The sequence below is a fragment of the Uloborus diversus genome, chromosome 4 (assembly GCF_026930045.1).
Source record: "Uloborus diversus isolate 005 chromosome 4, Udiv.v.3.1, whole genome shotgun sequence".
Lineage (NCBI taxonomy): Eukaryota > Metazoa > Arthropoda > Arachnida > Araneae > Uloboridae > Uloborus > Uloborus diversus.
The window spans coordinates 8,526,179-8,542,916 of NC_072734.1; the positions used below are offsets into that span (position 1 = coordinate 8,526,179).

General features: G+C 31.4%; 1 protein-coding gene across 4 annotated transcripts in view; it reads left to right on the forward strand.

The window, feature by feature from the left end:
• Nucleotides 1-16,738, forward strand: part of LOC129220246 (phosphatidylinositol 3-kinase regulatory subunit gamma-like) — a 77,728-nt gene that overhangs the window by 55,264 nt on the left and 5,726 nt on the right. For all 4 annotated transcript variants that reach the window (XM_054854614.1, XM_054854615.1, XM_054854618.1 and 1 more), the window contains 10 exons: nt 1,337-1,447; nt 1,559-1,636; nt 2,592-2,720; nt 4,330-4,537; nt 7,029-7,129; nt 8,598-8,748; nt 9,957-10,055; nt 10,169-10,352; nt 12,343-12,566; nt 15,076-15,246. In XM_054854614.1, the coding sequence (XP_054710589.1) occupies nt 1,337-1,447; nt 1,559-1,636; nt 2,592-2,720; nt 4,330-4,537; nt 7,029-7,129; nt 8,598-8,748; nt 9,957-10,055; nt 10,169-10,352; nt 12,343-12,566; nt 15,076-15,246 (1,456 nt within the window). The remainder of the gene's footprint in view (nt 1-1,336; nt 1,448-1,558; nt 1,637-2,591; nt 2,721-4,329; nt 4,538-7,028; nt 7,130-8,597; nt 8,749-9,956; nt 10,056-10,168; nt 10,353-12,342; nt 12,567-15,075; nt 15,247-16,738) is intronic.

Here is a 16,738-nt window from a genome sequence, read left to right on the forward strand (position 1 = left end):
AGAGCAGAGAATTGCGATAAGGTACATGCAAATTATGGCTTTTTAAATTTCTTTGATTTTGTGGTCGGCTAATCTCAAAAATTTGCATTCATTCTTTAAAGGATATATTAAAACTGGTTTTTTTTTTCCCTTTCCTATCTCTCTGTGTGACCTTGGGGCCATTTAAGTTCATGAAATGAATTTAAATGAAATTTTTGCAAGGTTATTTTTTTGATTTTTAAAATGTTCTTTTTTTTTTTTTTTTTTTGGAGATCTGAAATTTTGATATACAGTAATTTTCAGAGTTTTTTTGTTGTCATCCTTAACCCATTTTAGAAAAAAAAAAGTTATTGTTTCAAAAATGTAGTTTCTTTTTTTTTTTTTTTTGGAAACACTTTAGTCTTTCATATCTGTATGATCCTGAAAAGGTTAGCTGTATAGCACAATTTAGGCACAATTCTGCTTCTATGTACTATTTAATCATTGTTTCATGAGAATTTAAAAAAAAAAAAAATCACTATGTTTAAATTGTACAATGTATTTTCAGCACTCATCCCCCCCCCCCTCCTTTCGTCTTCTAAGTTTGTTTAATGTTCTTTTTTTTTTCAAACAGACAGTTTTAGAGTATGAATTTTCATTCAAGAATTTCATTGTTAGATCATAAATTTTATTTTGTAATACTAACAGTTAGCTACACATTTAATGACTTATGAGAGCAAGTGACTGTGAAGGGAATGTGTTTATGTTGGCAGTTAAATACATACTAACAAAAGACTTAATTATTTTTAAATGGTTGGGGTTTTATCCTGCTGATATTGGATAATTTAGAATGTGTCAAATGCATAATGGATCAGAATGTTTCTAATCAGAATGTTTGTCACCTAAAGTAAGAAAAACAACGTTAAAAAAAGCCCAAATTTGCCAATTACAGCAGACACGTGTTTCCGCCTTACAGGGAACGCCTTTTTCAATGCAAAAAGTAATGAGCTTATGGATGAAAAGACATCCGACAAAAGCCAAGAGCAGATAAGCATGCAGCTTAAAAGATAAAAACAGCGGATTAGCCAAACAACAATGAGAAAATTATAAACCGATCAGGAACCTATAGGAATGCAAGCAAAGGATACGAGCCAAGGCTGTAACGCCGAAACACAACACGTGTCTGCTGTAACTGGCAAATTTGTGCTTTTTTTAACGTTGTTTTTCTTACTTTACTGTTCAGCACAAAGGTATTTATTTATCTTGTCTGTCCGCTGTTTTTTTATCTTTTTTTTTTCCTTTTTTTTCTCTCGATATTTTTATTAGTTTTGAATATTGTGGTGAAATTCCTACAATTTTAAAATTTATTTTTATCTAGTTGTGTTCGAACGTGACATTTGTTCTGAATTCAATGTCACTGAACAGCATGCCCCAACACTAGTCCTAAAATGCATTCAAGAAATAGAACTACGTGCCAGGCAATGTACAGGTAATGATCTACATAAATTTTTATAATTATTGAAACAAAATAAATAAAATACCTTGCCATTCCTATGGGTTTTTTTAATTTCTTTTTTGTAAGTTTCATTTTCTTTTTTAGATATTGATTTGTACTCTTTGTACAAAACATCAGTTCCATGTCATAATTTTCCAAGTTTGAAAAACAAGCTAAGTGAAGGTAAGTTATATATTTACCTTTTTTGTTTTTAGCCCTGGCAAAAAATTGAAAGAGTTAATGGTTACATCAAATATGTTATATATCTCTTACGTTATGTCTTTTTATTTTTAATCCTCTAAAATAGAATCTCCTGGTACTTTGGAGAGAATAGTAGCCAATGAGTCAAAGTCTAAATCATGTCCAAGTTTCCATGTCTCTTAGGATTTTAATCATTTTAAGAACAAATCCAAAACGATTGTAAATATTTAAATGCTAAACATATTTGCACGCGGCTTTTATTGTTTTCACTTCGTATTTTGGCAAAAAGTTTTTCTGAATTGAATATCATAGTAAATACTACTTGAAGAGACAAAACATTCCTGTAGTAATCTCTCACAAGCTCACAGCATTTGGCATTGATACAGGGGTTGCTTGAAACGTTTTTACACACCTGTGCACAAGGGCGGATCCTGAAATTTTTCATGGGAGAGACGATTTTTTTTACTTGATCTTTACTCTTTATCCTTGTTTTGTAAATGCTTATCACAGATGTTTTGAACTTCAGTTCGAAAACATTATCAGGGAGAGCTCCAAAACTCTCTTCCCCCAACTTAACTTCATCAAAGGACATCTAAAATTGCATTTTTTTAACTTCAATGTTGAAAATTTACCAATGAAGAGTCCCTCAAGGGAAGGGTGTCGCACCTTTTTCGTATTCGTCCTTGCCGGTACATTACTAGTAAAATTGCTTTTGCTGGTTTGTGCTTTAAAATATTGATTTCTTCTAATCTCATTTTCAACCTAAAAGCAATATTTTTACTTAAATCATTACTAATTTAGTGTAATTCTTGTGTGTTAGTTTTTTAGTTTTAAAAATTATATTGATATGCTGTGGTAAAAAGCAACCCGTTTTATTTTCTCAAACTATATAATCTTTTAAGCAAGTTTCATTTTTGTCAACCTTTTTTCCTTGCAGATCCAAAAAATGTGGATCTTAAAGGTTACTCTCTCCCAACTGTCATAAGTGCCTTAATCAGTTACTTGCGAGAGCTGCCAAATCCTGTTATACCGGTGCAAAATTATGAAAAATTCATTGAAGCTTCAAGTAAGTGTTGAAACTCTCCTTTTGTCTCATACTGTGAATGTTAAAAGTTAGCTTGCTCAGCAGAATATTGAATAGAAATTCTTACTTCTGAAGGGACTCTGCACTAAACTACATACATGCAAATTATGCTAAGGGGGGCATTCATTAACTACATAAGGATGATTCTGGCAATTTTTGATTCTCCCCCCCCCCCCACTCCCATGTAAATTTACTAACCAAAAACACTTTTAAAATAATGATCAACTAGTTTTCAATTAATTTCAAAGAAATTAAAAACAAGATTGATTTAGATCATCTAGATTGAATGTTTTTTCAACATATTTTTTGTACATGATGTGATACTAATTAAAAATAAAACATGCCTACATAGTGCAGTTCTTTTATTACATATATATTCATTCTTTTGTAAAACAAGTAAAAAACAGCTCATCTTAATACTTTTTAACCTTCCAGACGCAAATAAAATATGACCCCTGCCAAACCACTTGACCACACAATTTCTAATATAAAATATCAATTTGAAAAATATTACGTGAGAATGAGTTCAACTCTCCCCCCCCCCCCAACGTAACCCTTTGGATCCTTACAAAATTAATGAATGGCCCCTAATTGAAATGGAACATTTTAGTAGACTTGAAAATAATCATTCATAACCACTCGCCTGGCAATTAAGTGGCTGGTTGGGCATTTGAATAAAATGCCCAACCAGCCACTCATAAGTTTTACTTTAATTATAACTTGTTCATTGTATACAGGTTGTCCACCCTAATAATGGTCCAATAGCTAATTTTTTAACCATTCGAGATAAGCGTATAGTTCCAATTGGGAAAAAAAATTTTTAGTTGCGTAAGGAATCGAAAAGTTTTGACAACATTTTCGAAAAATCAAATTTTGAAAATGTTACAAAGCAAATAGCATCTGCAATGTTAATAATGCCTCCAAATAACAGGAACCAAAATTAATTTAAACCTATGAACGCAATTTGTCAATTCGCATACATCCTCTTAAGAGCTGTCTCGCTGATGTCATAAAATCTTTTAAAATCATGATTTTCAAAACTTCATAACTCAAAAACTTCATAACTCTCAATTTTGATTTTGGTCGTAGAAGAGTGATTTTTTTTTTAAAGTTCAAAATGTTAAATGTGTGAAGAATATTTTAGTAAATATAATTGCTAGGACTGGGAGACTATAAAAAGATTTTGTAACTTTTTCAAAATTTGATTTTTTGACAAACTTTTCACAAATTTTGATTCTTTACACAATTTAAATTTTTTTTCCAATTGGAACCATACGCTTATCTCTAACGGTTTAGAAATTAGCTTTTGGGCCATTATTAGGGTGGACACCCTGTATAATTATAAAACAGCAAATATAATTAATAATATATTCATTAAATTTGTTTATTTCATATGTGTACAAAATCTTTCTATTCCTGGAAGGGAATTCTCTTAAACTCTATATTACAAATCCATATTCTATCTGCACTTGGTCTTTTTTCATTTGGTTAAATTTTGCAAAACTAAATTTGCTAATATTTTGTTATTAAATATCAGATTGAAATTTTTTTTTTTAAATACATAAACTCTAAAATATTCCTTTTTTCCTAGAAATTCCAATGGACAAGCAGTGTGCCATGTACATAGGAGAACTTGTTCAACAGCTTCCAGTTCATCACAAGGTCACTTTGCAAACACTAATGGCCCATTTTTGCAGAATATGCTGCCTACAATATTCAAGGGGAATCAGAAGTACTCCAAATGCCATAATTCGAGTTCTTAGTCATACCTTATTGAGACCATCTTGGGAAAATATTGCGTAAGTTTGCTTTATTGCTAAAAATGGTTCTGTAGAAATTAAACACTTTAGCTGGAATCTTGATTGAATGATATTATTCAAATGGCAGAAAAGTACTGTCTGATTTTGCTTTGTGTAGAGAACTCATAAACGATAAGTGATTTATTTAGTGATCTAGTATCTTTTTTACCTATTATTCGGATTATCCGCAGTTTTCGCTTGTCCACGGTTACCGTGCGACCATATTCCGCGTATAATCGGGAGTTTACTGTAGTTTCTAAAGCTAGTCGAAGCTCATCTCCTTTTCTGTGTTTGGTGCCAAAATAATCGTTGTTTTCTGAAAAAACGGAGCACGTGGTTTAGATATGAAAATGGAGAAATATTTTGTGAGATTTGCTGCCTATCTGAAAAATGCTTTTGCAATTGGGTGCACTAATTTCCTAAAGAAGTCTCAATAATTACATAGTAATAAATGAAAACATTAAAATAAATAATAAATTTATGCTTTGAGAAGAATTTTTGTTTAGTTTATACCAATGGCTCCCGTTTATGGGGGAGACCAAGCACAGGTGCTGGGATTTTTTGTCCCCTCTTTTCATTGGCAAGCCCAGCAGGTGTTTATACAACATCCTTCGATGGTGAGTAACTGGTTACTAAAATTGCTCTCACCCAATTGACCTGAGAGCTGTGTTACTCAGTGACTCGAAGGCGGCCTTACAAACATTGAGGGCATCATTTTGCTCCACGTCGTCTGTAGTCCTGGAGTGTCGGAACTTTTACAGAGACTATATGACTGTAACAAGGACATTGTCTTGCAATGGATCCCATCGCACTGTGCCGTTGAAGGAAATGAGGTCGCCGACTCTCTGGGCAAAAAGGGTACCATGATCCAGCAAACTGCTAGGCTAGAAGTTCCCAGGGTTGGTACGCTCCTTCAAAACTCCTCCAATACTCCTTCATTTTGGGAATTTTTTGGAAGGGCCCTTCAAACCCCTTCATTTTGGTTTTAACTCTTTCAAAACTCCTTCTTTTTTAGTTCAAGAGTACAGAATCTTTCTCTGTGACAGTAACTTAAAGTATGTCTATCGAAAACTGAAATTTGTCTCAAAGGCGTTTTTAATGTAGTAATATTTATTTTTTACATAAAGATGTGATTTAAAAAATTGAAGGTGAAAATATTATTAGATGACTCAGACATTCCATAAGTGAAGTATAAAACTTGCCTAAACGGGGCTTGACTATTTTTTCAAGTTTTATGTTTTTTCTTCCCTCTATCACTCTCAGCAGCAAAAGTCAGGTTGTCTAATTATTATTTAAATGTTTAAAAATGCATAAGTAGATGAACTATATTAAGTGATTGTGTTAAAAATACAATTGTTTAGTTTATCGCATTTATGGTATTGTAAAAAGGGTCATCTACAAGTGATGTCACGCCTTGAGGGGGAGATGGGTTCCTGAAATTTGACTCGGGGAGGAGAGATGGTGACATCACATAGTTATTGTAACAGTATGTTTATAAAAAATATGACATGTGACAAGAGGAGGAGTAAGGAGAAGTGACTTTGACAAAGGAGCAAGTGTGTCAAATATGTTGAAAAAAAGAGCGACATCATTTAATGACAGCCCATTAGTACTCCTTCAAAATCTTTTTACTCCTTCAAAACTCCTTCATTTTATTTCTGAAATTAAGTACGAACCCTGGTTCCTTTTGGCACTATTAAACGAATGATTACAAGCAAGATGTCGGAGGAGTTTTGGAGCAGTCTTGCCACTAGAACTTCATCAAAACCATGGAGAGACGAAACTCCCTCTCCTGTCAAATAAAGACAGATATGGAATGGTGGCCGTGTTCAGGCTGGCCACGGGACATGATTCTGCCTACAAAACACCTACATTGTTTCAATATCATTTCTAGCCCTCTCCGCACGCTCTGTAATCTGGAATATGTTTCGGATGGGAACCACCTCTCCTATTGCCTGATGTTAAGACAGCGAACTCTAGTAGACCGCTACTGGGAGACGAGGAACCGTTTGGTTTCATAAACTTTTTACTGCAGCTGTTTATTTTAGTATTTGTTCTCTGTGTTTGTTGTTCTTTTTTCCTGTTATTTGTTCTTCGGCTGCAGTGGTCTTGTAAACTTGGCCATTGGAAATTTAAAAATTTCGTTTTTTAAATTATTGAAAAAGTTTTGTCATTTATTTTTTAAAGATTTATAACATTCAAAACTTAGGTGCTTTTTGACTTCTTGGAACCCGCTTTATCTCAAAATGACAAACTTATAAGGATACCCTCGTTTTCCTGACCGATGTTGAAAAAGCCTTGGCAGTTGCTCATATTTTCTCAAAATTGCACAAAAAATTTAATTATATGTTTGTTTTATTAACAGCAAATAAAGATATGTATTGAGTTTTTTCATCTTATGTGTAACTGTTGATTTGTCTTACACTTTTTAAAGCTTTGCTTTCCATGTGTGTTGTGACAAAGTACTGATCAGTTACTGCCCATTTTTTAGGTCAATTGTTCAAAATTCTGAAGCGCATACTAGAATAGTGAAACTATTACTTCTTAAAGGAGAATGGGGTGAAAAACTACCAGACTTTTCATCCCAAACAGGTAACTTTTATTTTCTTTCTCTTTTGAAACTTTTAATTTATAATAGAACTTTGAATGCTTTAAATATTAAATGTAAAATATTTAAGGAATTCAAAGAAAGGATTTAAATTTATTCTCACAAAAATTATGTACACATTACAGTGTAGGAATAGAGATTTGAACAACTTAAAATCTGTACTTAAGAATAATAACTTCCAAACATTAACTTCAGAATTATAAGCATAGGTAAGTATTGCCAATCTATTTTATAAAACGAAAGAAAACTGAAGAGATATTATATAATCATTGGATCTTCTACTGTTTCTTCTGAAGTGAAATGTTCTGAAAAATATGAAATGGTTCGAAGCAGGGTTGGCCGGATTGGACCCAATGGGTTTTTTTGAAAAAACCCATTAAAAAAAACCCATTATTTAGCCCACTTTTGGGTTTTTTTAATTTTCTGAGGAGTTTTTAAAAAAAAATAATTAATTGAAATACTTTCACATTTTAAACTTTTTTTTTATTTGTTCTTCACCACAGACAATGGACATAAAAAATGAATTTTGAACTTTAATAGTATTTCTTAACTCTTAATTGCATTAAATAAATAACTCAAATTATCTTCACTAAGTCCTGTCACGTCTGATTTTCTCAATATTTGTAGATTGTACAGAGGAAACTACTCTAGCTAAAAGGTTTTCCTGTGAATTATTTTCTGCAAACTAACACGTCACAAATCTCGAATAAACAAGGTATATTTTTTAGAAATTAACAGGTGTTACAAACGGTCGGACAGAAAACAGAATAGAATGTACAGTATTTTTTTTCCATTGTCTTACGAAAAAGTTAAATGTTTCTTACTCTGTACACAGAAGTAGAAAAACTGGCAACATAAAATTCAAGGAAATGTCTTGATTAAGCTGGAATTCAGTAAAAAGGGATTTAAACTACTTGAGGTTCTACAGTAGTTTTTGCATAACAAAATGAAATACAATAAAGTAAAATTCAAAAAAAAAATGTAGTAATTAAAAACGAACAAATGAACAATAGATTTTATCACTCGAGAAGTAACTTTGCCTTAACTGTTGATAATCATGGAAACTAAAAGATCTGAAACTTCACCATTCTTGGGTTTTGTTGTCTTTTATACTTTTCTTCAGAAAACGCTGAATTTTCCAGCGTTTTTTACCCCAAGACAATTTTTGTTCTTTGTCCATATACTTACGCTACAATATGCTACAAGTATCCACATTTTCCCTAAAAAAAGACAAAAAAAACCCCACATTTCTTTTTTAAAAAACCTAGCTTTACTGGGGTTTTTTTGTGTTTTATTTAAAAAACCCAAAAAACCCTGGGTCCATGGGCTTTTTTTAAAAAAACTCGGGTTTTTGCCAACCCTGGTTCGAAGTTACCTAAACTAACTGTAGTGTGATTATTTTCAGTATGTTTTGTAGTTTTTAACCGCTTTCATTTTTTCCCCCTTATTTAGCTCAACCACCTCACAAATATGTAGTTATGGAAGCAAAACATACTCCCTTTTCCCTTACAGACTTTGAAAATATTGTCAGTACTGAAGATTGTTATAGCCATGAGGATAAGGACCTATTGGAAGCAGAGTGGTTTTGGGGTGATATTACGAGGTATGTAGCATGCTTGTAGTTTTCTTGATTTCTGAGAATTTTTTAAAGTTTCCATTGAGCATTATTTGGGAGTCTATTTGCAAAATAAATTAACAAATCAAAATATTTTTCAAAAGGTTTTATATCACATATTGTTTGTTTTAAAATGTATATGTATCAATATAAAAACATATACAGTCGAACCTCCATATATCGAACTTCCACATATCGAAATTTTCTATATATCAAAATCCCAGCAAATTTCTATGTTCATTACATAGAAAAATTATTTCTATATATCGAAAAAATCTCTACATATCGAATTTTTTTTCGAGACATTCGTAGATTTTTTTTTGTCCACTTTAGACTGTTTGTCTCATGAAAAATGAAGGTTAGGGGAGAAAATTATGTTCATTAAAGGTAGCTACGTAACTCATAATAAGGAATCTGTGGTTGAGTGGTGTGTAGAAAGGTCGCTGTTTCGTTCTGGAGTTCTTAAATTCCCTTAAGATCTTAGTTGTAACCAGTAACATTGTAAAATCAGTTTCAAGTTATCCCTTTTGTCTGTTGATTGTCATTCCTAGTCTTTTTAGTTACAGTAAAAATCAAAGTTAAGTAGATTGATTTTTTTACTTTTCTCTCGATTACATTGTCTAAACGAAAATCCCCTAATGTTACGGATCAACTTGAATTGCTAAAAGGAGATGTATGAAGGCGCAAAAATGTAATTTCTGTTATTTTTTTAATTATTAATTTTCATTTAATCCGATGCTCGTATAAATTAGAAATTGGGTTTCATTCACAAAAATTAGCGTTAAATTTAATGTTTAAGACGATTCTTAGGATAAAATTAGATCGTTTCTATATATCGAAATTTCCACATATCGAATTTTTTTTCGGCAATTTGCTACTTCGATATATGGAGTTCTGACTGTATTTACATATATATTGTTTATTTGTGCACTTTTTTTTTATTGACTGTAGTTTATCACTACGATAGTTTATTTTTGAAATTCTTTAGATAGTGACTCTGAGGTACATATTATTAAGTGTTATATTCAAATTTTGAAGGTTTCTCATAGAAATGTCATTTTTACAAAAAGTGTTGTTCTTTTTATTTTTTTAATTGGAGCATTTGTAATTTAATATTGCATTTTAAAATTTTTTGCCATTTGAACCTTTTCTGTTTAACTGTTGGAATAAATATTTTTTATTTCATTTTCTCTTAGGGAAGAAGTGAATGAAAAATTGGCAACAGCTTGTGATGGCACATTCCTTGTTCGCAATTCTTCTAATAAAGGGTCAGGGGAATATACTTTAACATTAAGGTACTTTCCCATGCAAATTTTTATTTTCAGCTCAACAATTTTTCATAAACTATTTCAATATTGTGTCACAAAAGAATCCCTCTCACAAGCCCTTTCCTTTTTCTTTTCTGCAGGAAAGATGGAAGCTGCAAACTTATAAAAATTTTCCACAAGAATGGGAAATATGGTTTTTCTGACCCACTTTCATTTTCATCGGTTGTGGAATTGATAACCCACTACCAACACGTATCTCTGGCCCACTATAACCAAACTTTAGACATTAAGCTGATGCATCCTTACTCCAGATCATCTTCTCAGGTAATGAATACTTTTACTGTTGTATTTTCAGACAAAATTGACTTGGTTATTATTACTTTATTTTTACATTCACTTTAGTTTTGGTGAACTTTGCTCAATGCATTTATTTATTTATTGTTTAGTTTCCTAATTATTGAAATGGACAGCTTTGAAAGTAGCTTTTCGAACATTTTGTAAGGTAGCATGCAATGCAATTTGTAATGCACAATAAAACTTAAACCATACTAATGTCCAAGGGTTTTTTCCCCCCCAATTTGATTCATTTATTTTATTTATTTTTTTTTAACTTAATGATGTGAAAGAATTGTGAGGCAGAACCTTTTTGAGCTTGAGTATGATGAAATTTCTTAGTGTGTTGATTTTTCTTAAAATTATGTCAACATAAAAATCAACATAAAATCAATTCAGTCTGCTCTAGTGACATGTTGATCTGATTTGAAAAACCATAAGTTATCAATCCATGCTGTGTGTGATTATTGTTTGTTTGTTTGTAAGATCATCTATAGATCATCTTACTTAAGGGATTTTTTTAATTGCTAAAATATGATCAATCAAAGTGCCATTATTGCATGTTTTTGCATGCATTTCATTTCTGGCAATGAATTGATGCATGAAATGCAATGGGAAGAAGAGGAGCTGAGAAGAATCCAGCACTGCGACCAAATCTAACTAATCCTTAAATCAAGTCCCTAAAACAGACCAGTAATTGAAGGAATACTTAGCAAGCACCTAATGGGAATGTCTGTGCATTTTTAATATGTCCGTGTCTGTGAAGAGTTTTGTTGCAACAATTTTCTAAATATCTGTTGTGTTGGCAATATCCTGAATTATATATAAAGAAGTGACATTTAGATTCATATTTGACTTTTTGAATAATAAAATGTAATTAGAAACACTGCTTCAGTGATATCAAATTGAAACTTGATTCATAAATAAGTTCAAAATTGAAAGACTTGTGTTCTTTCTCACAAGTCTTTCAATTTTGTGTTAGTCTATAAGCAATTCTGCAGTGTGTACAATATTTATACAGTGAACTTCCGATTATCTGAGGAATAGGGTTGCATGGTAACCGCAAGAACCATGGATAATCTAAGTAATAGGTTCAAAAAAAAATGTATAAATGGCTAAAAAATATGAACACTCACACGTACATTTAAATTATAGCTGAAAACATTACTACATTGCATCTAGTAACAGTGGATGTGGAAAATATCTGTAATACTTCAAAACAAACAATAACACAATCATAGGTCTAAAAAATATTTAATGACAGTTTTTTTTAAAAAAATTAAAGACTCGCGAATAATCTGACCACCAGTAATCGGGAGTTGATTGCAAAACGTTAGTTAAAGGAAAAGATTTCATTCCTAAAACCATCTTAATATAACATTCTGCTCTCTTTTGAAACATTGTCAAAGAATTTCTAAAATAATACTACGATAAATTCTCTGTTATCGGCAGTCGGATTATCCTCGGGACTTTTCACATTTTTTTTTTAACAATCATTAAATGTTTTTTTAAACTTATGATTGTTTTATAATTCACTTTTAGCTTTCATCTATATTTTTTACATTCAATGTTAGTAGATGCAGTGTAGCAATATTTTTAGCTATAATTTAAATGCATATGTGAGTGTAATTCATAGTTTTTAGCTGTTGTATACACTAGTATCGTTTTTCATATGTTATTCAGATTATCCACTGTTTTCGCTTATCTGCTGTCACTGTGCCACCCTATTCCATGGATAATCAGAAGTTTACTGTAATGATTCTCATTTTTTCAAACATGAAGAAAAATGTAATGCATGGAGTTTTGATACTTACAAAATTGTTTGTCTTAGTACAAATAATCTCATCTGATCTAATCTGATATAAAGTTACTTTTGCTAACACAAGTGACAAATGATTTCATACGATATAGCAATATTTTTACTTAATGTAGTCTGTTAAATTTCTTCCTTTTTTTTTTAATTTTTAAATTTCCATTACAGGCTTGTACTAGTGAAAACTCGGATTCAAGTCGAAAAGCTTTAAAATCATTAAATACAGAGTTTACGAATGCATCCCAACTGTATGACAAATTTTACAAAGACCATGAAAAAATGCAGAATGAGATCTCTGTTAAAGAAAGCTTGTTAGATGCTGTTAATGATTATGTTGTGATGTTGAAAAGCCAGCTAGATCGTTGCCAAATACAACCCAAAGAAATGACCTCGTGAGTATGAAATTTGTTGTAGAAACTTCTGAATCCTTTTTGTTCTCATTAACAGCTGCATATTTTTTATTTTGGATTACCTTATTTATATTTACTGCATGGTTTAAATTACTTTAGATAAAGCTTTTTATTTAGTCTCTCAAATTCCAGATGCATTTTGATTTTTTTTTTTTTTTAAATCAATAATGAAGATTATTTAAACTGCTTGTAAATATTTTGATGAACACTTATTCTTTGCTAATTTTCTAAATATTGTTTATAACTAAATACAAAAGGAAAGTGTTATATTTTCATTATGTGTATGTGTATTTTTCATTGTCTGTAAAAACATCAACAGTTAAGGAATGCAAATGTATGCCATTTTGTTACGCACTCACTTTTATTTGTCTACCAAAGTAGTAATTAGCAGTAAGTTACCACCCTTGAGCGAGAGCTAAGGCAGAGAGAACGACGTGCAAAATACCAACATCCCGGTTCTTGAATGAAAGGACATTTGCTTCTAACCCTGTTATTGACTGTTCCAGACTGATTCAATTTCATTCATTATAATACAACCATTAATTTTCATTTTAATACAACTAAATTCAAATAACATTGCCTTTTTCAAAAAAAGACTTCATATAAAAACTTTCTTTGTAAAGTTCAGCTTTTTTTTTTTTTTAATTTAGGAAAATGTAGGTGGGCAATTTTATTTGACTGTGTGGGCAATTGCCCAAAAAAAAAAAAAAAAACCATTAAAATATGCCCCGACTAAGATGGTGTTTTTACAGACGATGAAATGAAATAACCAGTAATGAAAAATACATTTTTGTCCTTATTTGAAAAAGTAATTGGTTGATCACCAATATTAAAAAAATTTTAAAAAGAGTGCTTGCTCTGAAAAAATTATTTAAAATACGTGAGAAATTAAGAGAATGCTTCCCTTGTCACATTGATATTTTAAGAAAAAAACAAGTGTGTAGTTTGTATCTTTCTAATCTGCTCATTTATCTTCATTCATTAAATGTGACTAGAACCATACTGGAAAATAAACTCTGATTCATAACAAAATACATTTCAGTATTGTTTTTTCTTGTTAAAAGGTAGAAGTCCATCTCCATGGTCTCAACTACTAGCCCAAACTATTTGCAGAACACCATCCAAGATCGATTTTGCCCAATGTTCTATTAAGTGAAGTTTTATATGATTTAGTGGTTAGGTCCGCTGTCTTTCACGCAGACGACCCGAGCATGGAGAAAATGAAAAACATTTAAAACACATGCATTCTCAAGGCTGCATGCTAAAATGTTGGGAGTATTTAGAGAAACATATTCTATTAGCAGAATTGACATCTCATATATGAATTTTCTAGACCATAGTAACATAAAAATCTGGAGATTTTGAGAAGTTTTTTAGCAATTTTATTATAAAGTTGAATGTTATAAAATGCCAAAGTAAACTGGGCAGGACCTGTTAAATACATTATTTGAACACATCACTATCAAGAAGTAATTATTTTAGTACTCGAGGTTATTAAGTTACGAGTAGTATAAGTAGAGAGCTATGAGTTAGTTTAGAGGCAGTTTGGTGGATTTAAGGATTTCTTATAAATGTGTGGAGGAATTTTTCTATGAGTAATTGTTTCTTTATCATTTGTGAGATCATAATGCAAATGTTTGGAAAACATCAGAATTTTACTGAAATTTTGGATTGAGCCTCAAAGCTACCAAGTAGTAATGGGGAAGCATTGACAAAATACCAGGAGCCTGGCTCATGCAGGGATGGCACCACATGGAAGGACATCCATTGGAAAGGATTTTTGGGTAAGGTTTGGGTGGGAATCCTGCAAGTCAGCAGTTTGCTTCAAGGCCCAATTAAGTTTTCAGGTACCCAGTTGAATGTTGCATCAAGTTACTATAAAGTTTTATTTTAAGGGTCTTTGACAGAGGTTTGATTTTTTAAATCAAAATTCCTACACAACCACTTCAGACCTGGCATCTCCTATAGGAGACACTAAGTAACTTACAAAAAGAAAAAAAAGTTCCAAACAAAATGTGTCAATGCTGTACAGTATTAATAAATTTTCTTGTTAGTAGATGACAGAACTGGGGAAAAAAAGGGATATTTTGTTGACAGATTTTGTATTTTAGTTTGTTTACAGTCAAATGAAAATAGCAATTTCTGAAAAAAAGAAAACCACCTACATGCACATTGGGAAGTGTCTCTATTTTTAATTATTTTTATAGCGAAAAATTATTAAACATGCTATTGAATTCCTTAATTACTCTTTTTTCATACAAGATTATCAGTTTCCACTCAAATCTCCCTTCTTCTGATTTAGAACACTATTATTTTAGTGACATTCCTCCAGTGTCTCAAAATTAATAATAAAGATAATTTTTAAACATTTTTTCTGTACCTTTCTATATGTTTAGAAATTTTTTTAATTTTATTTTATTATTCAAAGTTGATCTTGAATCTGAGGAGGTTAAAAGCTCTAATAAAATTCCCCCTTTTTTTGTTCTTGTAGGTGTGTTGGAAATATTGATGCCATTCAGAGACAAATCGTAATACTGCAAGGACATCAAAGAGATTTGGATTTCAGTTTAAAACACCAGCTATCGTATTGCCGCTCTTTAGAACGAGAAATGTCTCCTCTAAAACCTAAATTGATTCAACTAACTAAACAAAAAGAGCAACTGTAAGTACTTGTCTGTTATATCATCTGTTTAACTATCTGTGTTTAATTTTGCTTTTTATCACTGCTTTCTAACTTCTTCAAATCATTTTCACCATCGACATACTGAAACAAATCCTCACGCTTTGTTCAGAAAGTTTTTAATGCTGTCTGAAATAATGCATGAAGCTATTGCTTTGGCATTATTTCAAAATTTCTTTTGCATTATCCCATGTTTTCTAACATCTATTTTACTAAACAAACTTCAATTGATGTTTTCCATTTTTGAGTGTTTAAATACTTTTTTCCTCTTCTCTTTCTGAAATTAAATTTAATGCTCAAACACTTAATCATTGCTCTAAAAACATAAGTTCATTCCATCGTTATTGATTTGTAACTTTAACTGTTTCAATAGCTTTTGTTTCTGAATTCCTGTGCCTGGCGAGCCATTTTTTTTTCGAGCATTTAACATTTGAAGAGTGTTAACTCTTTCAATTAGTTAGAAATACTTTTTAAAGTTAAAATATCGGCATAGATTCTGGAAAAGTTTGTATTGTAAAATTTGAAAATGTGACCAACTTGTCCCATGTAAAATAGGCCATCTGGACCAGTATCTCAATATTTTTCTTTGGAGATGGTAAGAAAAAATAATCAAAGCCTTTGAATAAGCAGACAGATCCAATAATAACTAGGGACAATTATCTTTACGATTATTTCTTTTTAAAACGGAAATAGCAATTAATTATGAAAATTAAAGAGGGATGAAATGTACACATCTTAGCAAAAATCTTAGTATTCTAGCTGTTTCTTTGATGGGCGACAGGGTTGGCTTTCTGCCGGCAGAAACTGGTTTCTGCCCTGCCGGTGGCAAAAACTGGTTATAACCGGTAAAAAACGGCAGAAACTGGCAAAAACTAATTAATTTTCCATTTCATCATTGTAAAAAATAAAACTCATTGTCTTTGATTTAGTTTGATTAGAAAGAGAACTGTTTAACTGCAGATTCTTGTAACATTTGGATTAATCTAAAGGACGAGAATCTTAAGGGCACTTAAGAAAAAGAAGTGACATACAGATTTAACCAGGCAGTTACTGGTTGTCATTTGCTAGCTTATATGCATCATCTAAAATGCTTGGGATTTTAATTATCATGCGCTCAAGAAGAAAATGCCAGAATTTTACTTGCCGATAGCAACCTCGATTTTATACCGAATATCACAGCTTTACAAAACAAATTGACCCTATTTCCCAAAACTTTTTTTTCCAGTCAAGTTTAAAACCACCCCAGTTACTACATAAAGGACCAGTCTAAAAAATATATACAATTGATGAAAGTTTCATGAATCTTTGCTGGATCCTTGATGGCATTGCTAGCTAGTTCTTCTGTTGCAAAAGTATTCTGTATAAGAGTATTTATTGCAAGAGTATTTCTCCTCTATTCATATTAAATTAAGAAATCATTTACATTTTCAATCCACCTTTTCTTAGAGACAGCTGCAGAGTGCAAAAACATAAT